This window comes from Nerophis ophidion, linkage group LG17 (genome assembly GCF_033978795.1).
Source record: "Nerophis ophidion isolate RoL-2023_Sa linkage group LG17, RoL_Noph_v1.0, whole genome shotgun sequence".
In the NCBI taxonomy this organism is placed as follows: domain Eukaryota; kingdom Metazoa; phylum Chordata; class Actinopteri; order Syngnathiformes; family Syngnathidae; genus Nerophis; species Nerophis ophidion.
The window spans coordinates 34,695,387-34,707,377 of record NC_084627.1 but is presented as its reverse complement, the minus strand read 5'-3'; the positions used below and the strand labels follow the sequence as shown (position 1 = coordinate 34,707,377).

General features: G+C 39.2%; 1 protein-coding gene across 5 annotated transcripts in view; it reads right to left on the bottom strand.

The window, feature by feature from the left end:
• Window positions 1-230: 230 nt before the first annotated feature.
• Window positions 231-11,991, bottom strand: part of zer1 (zyg-11 related, cell cycle regulator) — a 48,730-nt gene continuing 36,969 nt past the window's right edge. For all 5 annotated transcript variants that reach the window (XM_061876801.1, XM_061876802.1, XM_061876803.1 and 2 more), the window contains exon 16: window positions 231-7,421. In XM_061876801.1, the coding sequence (XP_061732785.1) occupies window positions 7,334-7,421 (88 nt within the window). In that variant the 3' untranslated portion in view covers window positions 231-7,333. The remainder of the gene's footprint in view (window positions 7,422-11,991) is intronic.

The following is an 11,991-nucleotide window of genomic DNA, read 5'->3' as shown; positions in this document are numbered from 1 at the left end:
GGGCGACTCATCTGGTCCTTACGGGCGACCTGGTGCCCGCGGGCACCAAGTTGGTGACCCCTGATTTAGTATATGATAGGGTTTTAGTTTTCAGTATTCTGCTGCAAATGTCCCAAGTTTTTTTTAACCTGAATTTGTGGGCTTCCAGTTGGACTACCCCTGCTCTCCCCCATCAATCACAATAACAGCATCAATGCATTGAGTACATTAAAAACGACAACAACATACACTTTGTTTACCACTCCATCTTTATTGCTTATTCACTTTACACTAACAGTTTTGTACTATTATCAAATTCACTCACATTTGGTGGAAGTATTTGCAATTAAAAACAAAACCAATTAAAAAAAAAATTGAATAGATGGAATAAGAACATGAGAGCCCCAGTTTGAAGAACAAATAATGTGAACCTACAGGGGAACCTAAACAGTAGCAACAACCGTGAACATTGATCATCACCTGGCATGAATTATGAGTGTATTAGTTAACTGTGAAAAGAAGTCAATGATGCACTGTTTAGAGGTTAGGAAAGAATGGGAACCAGCTCTCACTACACACACCAAAGTGAAGACCTGGCGACATAAATCACAAATTATACTCCTGTATGTAGGAACCAGCAAAAGCTAAACCGGCTCAGTACTCCCCCTGCAAACCTTCTTGCGCAGCGTGACGTACATCTCTAAAAAAATATAAACAGACCTCAAAGGCGGTCGGCCTGTAGAACAATATCTCCTTTGTGTATACGACTGAAAGCTTACATCCCACCTCCATGAAGGTCTTTTACGATTTTGGATAAATGTTTGCAAAAAAAAAAAAAAGACCATCGTATTTTGTTAATTAGTTCCAGATGCAATAACACTCCATCGTTTGTTCACAAGTGAGAAAGACAATAAGCATAATGGTCAACAGGAAATGACGAAAAGGTACAAAATCAGAGTCCGGGGTCTTCCGGGTGAGCATGGACAGTGGAGGGCGTGCTTAGCGGGGGATCTGTGGAAATGTGACCTTTTTGATGTCATATTGGCCCTTTTGCTAACTGCACCCTTCAACTGTAGCATAATGTTCACTAAAGGGCCGTACGCAGCTCCTATTTTTGCCACTCCAAGCCTCGTGCGTCTCCGGATCCAGAAATCATACAAGAGTCCATTAGAGCAGGGGTCGGGAACCTTTTTGGCTGAGAGAGCCAGGAATTAAAATATTTTAAAAATTTATTTCTGTAACAGGCATATCATTTTTTTTTCAACACTGAACACAACTAAATGTGTGCATTTTTAAAGTAAGACCACCATTACTAGAATATAATAGGTCTCGTATTCTTTGTAATAACGTTGATATTCTGAAGCTAACTGTGGAGGGGCGTGGCCTGCGGGCCTGCACCGAAGCGGGGTGTGCCAGGACTGGCCTCGAAATCAGCGACAGGTGCGCAGATGGCCCACTTGGGCCTTGTTATCTAATCACCTGTCGCTCTGTTATAGGCAGCAGCCGGGAGGAGAGACAGGGTTGGAGCTGGAGCCAGAGCGCGAGCGAGAACGAAAGAGAAAAAGACAATTGCTGGAAAGCAACTGAGAGACTTATTGAAAAATAAAAAAAATAGCGTAACCCTGAAACAGGCTTTCATGTCGGTGCTTGGTGGTCTGAAGTACCCCCAGGAGGGAAAGCCCTAAAAAAAAACAATAATAAATAAATCATGCAATTTCTTGAACAAGTGCGGTAGAAAGGATGGATGGATTCAAATGCATGAGCATGTTTAATATTTTGAACGTTATTTTTAACATTTTGATTACAAGTGGAATTAGTCATTAATTATCGTGTTAAGCAGTGTCAGCTCAGATTTATCCGAGAGCCAGATGCAGTCATCAAAAGAGCCACATCTGGCTCTAGAGCCATAGGTTCCCTACCCCTGCATTAGAGACTTGGCCATTTATCAGGAGCATCATTTCGAACATAGACGAAATACGAGCCGACATCCTCGACAATCTTGAATCCCTCGTCAGAGGAGAGATAGCGGCTGTTATGGAACCATTCTCTTTTCCCTTAGTGGGGCCATCGCTCGCTGCTAATAATAACGAGTTGACCGGACTATGTGCAAGCATCAAACAGTTAACTGCCAGCGCGGATCTCCTCTCTTAAAATGCGATGAATTGGGAGGGCTGCTCTAGGTGGAATAATATCCCTCCCTGAGGGCTGTGAGGGCCCCGGTCCGACTGAGCTTACCGCTCAGTTTTTGCAAGATGTGCTGAAGCTAGACGACAAGCCCATGTTGGACCATGCTCACCGGACCCTGCGTGCCCTAACTAAAGATGGTGAACCTCCTTGGATGCTCATCGTACGAGTTAATTTATTTGGGGGCCGGAAGGAAATTCTACGACAGGCGGGTGAGGCTTTTTCGCTATCCTATATTAGCAAGAGGATTTCCATTATTCCCGACTTTACTCTGGCTTTTGCTCGGAAACGAGCCGCCTTTGCTATGGTGAAGAAAAAGCTCCATTCATGTCCAAATGTTAAGTTTGGACTTTTCATCCCGGCGACGTTGCAGATCACTTTATCCAATGGCCAGACTCACAGATTCGCGGACTTTGTGGAGAAAAATATCAAAATGGTAGTTGCACCGGACGCCGTCAAACATGCTTGCTGATTGCTGCTGTCAAGTCCTTAAGGACTGCAAATCCCAGAGCGTTGGATACTTTATCTATAAAACCCAAAACCAGTGAAGTTGGTAAATAAAAACAGAATACAATGATTTGCAAATCCTTTTTAACCTATATTCAATTGAATAGACTGTGAAAAAAGATACTAAATGTTTGAACTGGTAAACTTTGTTATTTTTTGCAAATATTAGTTCATATGGAATTTGATGCCTGCAACATGTTTCAAAAAAGCTGGCACAAGTGGCAAAAAAGACTAAGAAAGTTGAAAAATGCTCATCAAACACTTATTTGGAACATCCCACAGGTGAAAAGGCTAATCATTATCCCAAAGAAGTCTGGGGTGAGGGTCACCACTTTGTGAACAAATAGGTGAGCAAATTGTCCAACAGTTTAAGCACAACAATTTTCAACGAGCTATTGCAAGGAATTTAGGGATTTCACCATCTACGGTCCGTAATGTCATCATAAAATCACTGCACGCAAGTGGCAAGACTGAAAACCAACATTGAATGCCCGTGACCTTTCATCCCTCAGGCGGTACTGCATCAAAAAGCGACATCAGTGTGTAAAGGATATCACCACATGGGCTCAGGAACACTTTTTAAAACAACTGTCAGTAACTACAGTTTGTTGCTGTAATCTGTAAGTGCAAATTAAAACTCTACTATGCAAAGCCAAAGCCATTTATCAACAACACCCAGAAACGCCGCAGACTTTGCTGGGCCTGAGCTCATCAAAGATGGACTGATGCAAAGTGGAAACGTGTTCTGTGATCTGACCAGTCCACATTTCAAACTGTTTTTGGAAACTGTGGACGTTGTATCCTCCGGATCAAAGAGGAAAATAACCATCCGGACTGTTGTCGACGCAAAGTTCAAAAGCCAGCATCTGTGATGGTATGGGTAACTTACACATCTGTGAAAGCACCATTAATGCTCAAAGGTACATATAGGTTTTAGAGCAACATATGTTGCCATCCAGATGGCAACATATTTGGCTTGGCAAGATAATGCCAAGCCAAGTTTTCTGCACGTGTTACAACAGCGTGGCTTTGTAGTTAAAAAAAAAAAGTGCGGGTACTAGACTGGCCTGCCTGTAGTACAGACCTGTCTCCCATTGAAAATGTGTGGCGCATTATGAAGCGTAAAATACGACAACAGAGACCCCGGACTGTTGAACAAATGAAACTGTACATCAAGCAAGAATGGAAAAGAATTCCACCTGAAAAGCTTCAAAAATTGATCTCCTCAGTTCCCAAACGTTTACTGAGTGTTGTTAAAAGGAAAGGCGATGTAACACAGTGGTAAAAATGCCCGTGCCAACTTTTTTGCAATTTGTTGCTGCCATTATATTCTAAGTTAATGATTAGTTGCAAAAAAACATACGTTTCTCAGTTTGAACATTTAATTTCTTGTCATTGCAGTCTATTTAATTGAATATTAGTTGAAAAGGATTTGCAAATCATTGTATTCTGTTTTTATTTACGATTCAAACACTGTGACACCTTCACTGGTTTTGAGTTTTGTAGATACTTTTTGGACTTGTTCTTCCTCACGCAGATAGTGATGCTAACGGGTTTGCTCTTGGCTCACTTTTATTAATAGAACTACTATTAGCATTTGTGGAAGTCTTGCCTTGGCTTTTGATTTGGTTCTGCCTTGACTACTATTTGAGTGCGTATAAGTGCTCTTTGCTAATAATAACTTGTAACCATATGGTCTTTTTTTCTTTTGAACATTTACATTAGTGCACTTCACTTGTTAACCACATTTCCAACCCCCCTGTGCAGTTTGTTTTTTCATAGCTGCTTAATGTAGTGTAGACGTGAAAGTTTTTCTTGTGGGGAGAGGATGCGCATGGTGGGAGGTGGTTAGAAAGGCATTTGATGTGTTTGATTGATCCTGTTTTGTGGGTCAAAATTCAATAACAAATGTTTAAAAAAACATACAAAAATCAGGGTGTCTAAGGAGTAAGTATTGATAAAATGTTGTCGAGGTTGCCAGGTCTGGAAGTGCATTTAAATGTAGACTGTAGACTGAAGCATATCAGCTGCTATTAATATCAGTGGCAATAATCTGAATATTGACATGCAGAAAGGACAACATTTTGAATTGCTATTTTTTTTGACTTTGAGATCGCTATCCAACTTATTTACCTTTTTTTAAAAAGCGTTAACATAATTGACACCTTATCAAATCTTTCTAGTATGTGCAAAACTGAAGATATATTAAGAGGCCACAGACCTTAGCCCCTGCTCAGCAGCACCTCCTGAAGTGTAGATTTGGGCCAGTTTTTCTTTTTCTTGTTCTAATGCAGGTTATTTTCTTATTTCTGTAGAATAAGCCGCAGGATGATAAAAAAGAGATATGTGGCCTGCAAATGGTACTTTGAAAGCCGGATGGATTAGTTTGAGTGCTGCACATAAATACTAAATACTCACACCCAGTAGTTTTTAGGAAAATCAGTAAGATTGTATATATGAATAATAATTCATCAATGTCTGAGGGAACAAGTAGTATTCCACAAATAAAACGGTTTAAAAAGTTTTATTTAAACTAAAATCAAATGACAGTGACTTACATACCTAAAAACGTGTACTCCCTGCCAAATACATTCAAAAGCTCTGTAATTAAATGAGTGTTTCACCTCAGTTTTTGACCATCCAACTTCGCATGATTAGATTTCTGATGAAGATGCTGCCAAAAGTTTCCCTTGGTTGTCATGTGCCATCTTGCTTTTCGTAAGGCCAGACATTGTGCACAACAAACTAGTCCGTTTGCTTACTCTTTGTAAGAGGGTAAATGCAATACAGTAATAAACTAAACAACATACTTCTCTACGTCATGTCAAAAGCAACACAAAAAGATGAAGTTGAACAGTGCAACGTTTATAGATCTAGGATCATTTAAAGTATAAAATGAAAGTCTTCTTTAAACAGTGAACTGTACCAGATTGCGTCGTATTTCAGCAAAGTGGATTGGATCAAATCGGATCACATCCCACTAAATCAAAACTCTATACAGTATTTTAAAACGTTTAATTTTGTATTCTCCATTTATGTGAATATATATATATATATATATATATATATATATATATATATATATATATACACACACACACACACACATATATATACAGTATATATATATATATATTCTTACATTTAAATGTCTAATTCTTTTAGAGGTGTACAATACAGAGTTATTCAACAATACGCCGAGTCTTTCATTTTTCAAAGGGCATTTATTTAACTGTTTAAAAGCCTTTTGATCAAATTATGTAACCGTTTTCAATTGGTACACATTTGCTCAACGTGTAGTTTTACTAACGCAAGCCTGAGACATTATCTGACCACAAGGCTTTCACAACGGTCAAATACAAAATTTAAAACATCACTTGCACGATTTTTTTTTTTTAGGACTAAAGTTTATTGAGAGACATTTGCGCAAAAAAAGTAAAAAAAAGAAAAAAGACAACATATCAATGTTTTTTTTTTTTTTTTTTACAACCTTTGTCTTTAAAGGTACGTTAATTGAAATTTAAATTCCCCAGCGGGTTAAATATCTTAATCGCCTGACAGCACTAAATAAAGTGTGTTTTGTTGGTATAAAGAAAACAATCAGAGGTTGAATGTTCGTGTTTCTTGTTGTATCACATGAATGCGCTAGATCAGTAGGTAAGCATGGTATTCTACTGTATTTTATATAAAAACTTACATTACGCATTTCCGAATGGGGCTCAGTGTTTGATTTGATTATCATGAGTTTTTCTACATTGTAAAATGTGTAACATAATGACATTAGCTTGCCAAGTATTTGGACAGTTAGTTCTTCCTCTTAATGGTCGATGTTAAATTATTTGTGTCACCGTTCATGACAAAAACAAAGTGTCTTAAACCAAAATATTTTTTAAATAATATTGATGGACAATCTGCTTTTACGTTGTTGGAATAATTTATGCTCCTGGCTTACCAGTCATGGCTGTTCACTGTGTCTTAAGTGAATGTAGTTAAAGGACAGCATTACATAAAACGATATGAAGGGGAGTTGAGGTTACATTTGAATTAATTTTCTACATAAACTTTCTGAACACTGACCATTTGCCAGCTAAACCTAAAGAATTTAAATAGAGGGTATAGCCTTGAGTGTTTACAGTTATATTATAAAACATATACAGTAAAAGGAAACATTATATTTACAAAATATACAACAAAAAAGTACACATGGAGAGACTTCCCTCCAGCCAACATCAACCTACTTGCATATCGGCTCATCATCACTGCACACAGGAGAAAATGGCTGACGCTGCACCAATGGTTTTTGCCATATGTTCAACGCCACACGGTAATGGGTACGCACTGTGGAGGTGCCACTTTCCTTCCATTGAGAACCAAGAATCAATCCAGCTGCTATGTTCTATGAAGAAATATTTCACACACATAATCCACACCCCAAGTCACGACTGAGAAGACTCTTATGAGCAGCGAAGGTAGAAACACCATGCACCGTGTCTTAACCTCTTTCAGTCCAAACTGCTGAAAAAAAGGTTAGAGACACAGATGTGCCAACCATAACAAATGAATCGTAAGAAGACGAAAAATGCACACATTGACAACTGTGTTGATGACGAGGAGCTTGAGGTTGGTTTACTGATGCCTGCCAGATACTGAAATGCCAGTCGTGTCAACCTCTTTGTCCCAAGTTTACCTCTTGAGCATGATTTATTTCCATTGGATCTTCTTTGAAGTTTTCACACTGCTCCATGACTTTCCTGAAAGAAAGGTAAAATTAACATTTAAAGGGCAGTAACATTTTGAGGCATGCTTTTTATGCTAATTATGTGATGCAAAGGGTACTGGCAAGAAATGTTATTCAGGGTCATGTTTAAATAAAAAACTGTGAGTTGGTAAAGGTAGAGGAGCTCAATATTAGCTTTCTTAGCGACATACCATTATATATTCCTATGTATCTTGTGTCATGAATAAACGCATTATACCTACAGTCGTGGTCGAAAGTTTACATACACCTGTAAATAGTATAATGTCATGGCTGTCTTAAGTTTCCAATAATTTCTACAACTCTTATTTTTTTGTGATAGAGTGATTGGAGCGCATACTTGTTCGTCACAAAAAACATTCATGAAGTTAGGTTCTGTTATGAATTTATTATGGGTCGACTGAAAATGTGACCATTTCTGCTGGGTCAAAAGTAGACATACAGCAATGTTAATATTTGGTTACATGTCTCTTGGCAAGTTTCACTACAATAAGTCGCTTTTGGTAGCCATCCACAAGCTTATGGTTGAATTTGTGACCACTCGTCTTGATAGAATTGGTGCAGTTCAGCTAAATTTGCTGGTTTTCTGACATGGACTTGTTTCTTCAGCATTGTCCACATGTTCTCAATGGGACTTAAAGTCAGGACTTTGGGAAGGCCATTCTAAAACCTTAATTCTAGCCTGATTTAGCCATTCCTTTACCATTTTTGCCGTGTGTTTGGGGTCATTCTCCTGTTGGAACACCCAACTGCACCCAAGACCCAACCTCCAGGCTGATGATTTTAGGTTGTCCTGAAGAATTTGGAGGTAATTCTCCCTTTTCACTGTCCCATTTACCCTCTGTAAAGTCCCAGTTCAATTGGCAGCAACCGAGGCCCAGAGCATAATACTACCACCACCAAAGGTACAGCTGGTGTTCCTGTGATTAAAGGCCTCACCTTTTTGCCTCCAAACATATAGTGGCCAAAAACCTCAATTTTTCTTTCATCACATGGAAAAAGATAAGACCTTTCGGAGATGAGTTCTGTGGTCAGATGAAACAAAAAAATATAGTATTATGCTCTGGGCCTGTTTTGCTGCCAATATAACTGGTGCTTTACAGAGAGTAAATGGGACAATGAAAAAGGAGGATTTTAGGTTGTCCTGAAGAATTTGGAGGTAATTCTCCCTTTTCACTGTCCCATTTACCCTCTGTAAAGCCCCAGTTCAATTGGCAGCAACCGAGGCCAAGAGCATAATACTACCACCACTATGCTTGGAATGGTGTTCCTCTTAATATATTGATGGGTATTGTGGTCAAACAGCTCAGTTTTTGTTTCATCTGACCAAAGTACTTTCCTCCAGAAGGTCTTCTCTTTGTCCATGTGTTCAACAGCAAACTTTAGACGAGCCTATATGTATTACTACCGGAGCAAGGGTTTCCTTTTTGCATGGTAGCCTTTCAGTCCATGGTGATGAAAATTCATAAATGAACCAGACTTCATGAATGTTTTTGTTACAAACAAGTATGGGCTCCAATCACTCTATCACAAAAAAAATAAGAGTTGTAGGAATTATTGGAAACTCAAGACAGCCATGACATTATGTCCTTCACAAGTGTATGTAAATTTTTGACCATGAGGCAGCTATTTGTTACATACATATATGTCTAGTAAGTCATTAATGCCAAAATTAATTTGTTTCACCTCTCTTTGTGAGGATAGTGTCAGGGACATGTGCATAACGTTCCTCTAATTTGTTTGTGTTTGTTTTGTTGTGATTTACTATAACTAATACACAAAATGAGTATCTATTACCACTACTGCTACTACTACTACTAAGATACTGGGTTTACGACAAGGAAATGAGACAATATTTTAACATACAGTAACTTAAGTAAACTGCAGTGACATGAGTGGACAAACATACTTTTTAAATCTTACTTTCACAAAACAATGCATGTGTTAATTGAAATGTTTTTGGCTCCACATGCCTGACCTAAGCATGAGCTTTTGACTGTTAAGCTTCTTTTCACACACTGAAACTTAAATTCAATTACATTTGCCTATTGCTGCACAAGGAAACAAGCCAGCTTAGCCAAAGTGCTGTTCCATCGCGATTTTGCATCCAAGATTGATAGCAGTCGTGACTACCTTTGATTGGACATAAACACAGAGGCGGCTGATGGAGTCTGATGAAGGAGGGCAGCCGTGAGTCTCACCAGCCCAAACATGGAGGTGATGTTTGGAGCGCAGAGGCTATTTTATACTGTGAGCGGTTCTGTGATCCCGTTTTGGTCTTTTGGGCTCCAGGTTGCGAGCGGCTGCTTAAGACACTACTGCCCAGTGACCGCAAGACATTTTTTCTCTTAAAGAAATAGTCATGTTTTAATCTGGCAAATTATGAAAATGTGTACCTTGATACAAAAAACCTAAAACCAGTGAAGTTGGCACGTTGTGTAATTCGTAAATAAAGACACACTATTTTTTTTTGTGCAAATAATCATTAACTTAGAATTTAATGACACCAACACATTGCAAAAAAGTTGGCACAGGGGCATTTTTACCACTGTGTTACATGGCCTTTCCTTTTAGACCAATTTTTGAAGTTTTCAAGGTGGAATTTTTCCCCATTTTTGTTTGATTTACAGCTTAAGTTGTTCAACAGTCTCCCTTCTGCTATTTTAGGCTTCATATTGCGCCACACATTTTCGATGGGAGACAGTTCTGAACTACATGCAAGCCAGTCTAGTACCCGCACTGTTGTAACACGTGACTTGACATTGTCTTGCTGAAATAAGCAGGGGCGTCCATGGTAACGTTGCTTGAATGGCAACATATGTTGTTCCAAAACCTGTATGTACCTTTCAGCATTAATGGTGCCTTCACAGATGTGTGAGTTACCCATGCCTTGGGCATTAATACACCCCCTATACCATCACAATGCTGCCTTTTAACCTTTGCGTCTATAACAATTCGGATGTTTCTTTTCCTTTGTTCAAGAGGACACAACGTCCACAGTTTCCAAAAACAATTTGAAATGTGGACTCGTGAGACCACAGAACACTTTTACACTTCGCATCAGTCCATCTTAGATGAGCTCGGGCCCGGCGAAGCCGGCGGCATTTCTGGGTGTGTTGATAAAGGGCTTTGTTGCTCAGTGGCCTAGTGGTTAGAGTGTCCGCCCTGAGATCGCTAGGTTGTGAGTTCTAACCACGACCGAGTCATACCAAAGACTTTAAAAATGGGACTAATTGTATCCCTGCTTGGCACTCAGCATCAAGTGTTGGAATTGGGGGTTAAATTACCAAAATTATTCCCGAGCGCGGCCATCGCTGCTGCTCACTGCTCCCCTCACATCCCGGGGGTGGAAGTGGAACAAGGGAATGGGTCAAACGCAGAGTAATTTCCCCGCACCTAGTGTGTGGGTTACTATCAGAGGTACTTAAACTTTAGCTTGGCATAGTAGAGTTTTAACTTGCACTTACACATGTAGCGACGAACTGTAGTTACTGACAGTGGTTTTCTGAAGTGTTCCTGAGCCAATGTGGTGATATCCTTTACACACTGATGTCGGTTTTTAATGCAGGTAGGCCTGAGGGCTTGAAGGTCACGGGCTTTCAATGTTGGTTTTCAGCCTTGCTGTTTACGTGCAGTGATTTTTCCGAATTCTCTGAACCTTTTGATGGTGAAATCCCTAAATTCCTTTCAATAGCTGGTTGAGAAATGTTGTTCTTAAACAATTTGCTCACAAAGTAGTGACCCTCGCCCTATCCTTGTTTGTAAATGACTGAGCATTTCATAGAAGCTGCTTTTATACCCATCATGGCACCCACCTGTTCCCAGTTAGCCTGTTCAGCTGTGGGATGTTCCAAATAAGTGTTTGATGAGCATTCCTTAACTTTCTCATTCTTTTTGCCCCTTGGGCCAGCTTTTTTTGAAACATGTTGCAGGCATCAAATTTCAAATGAGCTAATATTTGCAAAAAATTGTTTTCAAAGTTTCTATTTAACTGAATATAGGTTGATTAGGTTTTGCAAATAATCGTATCCTATTTTTATTTACAATTTACACAACGTGCAAACTTCGCCGGTTTTGGGTTTTGTACAACCGCTTCTTTTCTTCTTTTTTTTTTCTCCACCTCATTCCAACCTCTATCTTCGTGAGTGCGGCTTTCATGAGTCATTCTATATAATTGCATTGACCTTCTATGGAGAAGTTGAGGTGTGGCAAAGACTTACGTGAAGTGGGGTTATCTGCCAAACTTCAGCTCCAAATTGCATGAAGTAGTCACGTGTTGTGGCACACAAAGTCTTCACATTTCCACACACAGTTTAACCGTTGAGGCACCTTGATCTATCAGAGAATGTGTTTCCAACTTACGCTATGTTTACACGGCAAGTCAATTCCGATTTTTTGCCCATACGTGAGATGTATCTGGAAAGCTCTGTATCACTGCCCTCTCTTGGATTGGTTGGTCAATTTATATATATATATATATATATATATATATATATATATATATTGTTTATGAAGTTTATTTTCGAAAATAAAAAAAAATAGAAGGGAGCCATCTTGAAGATATA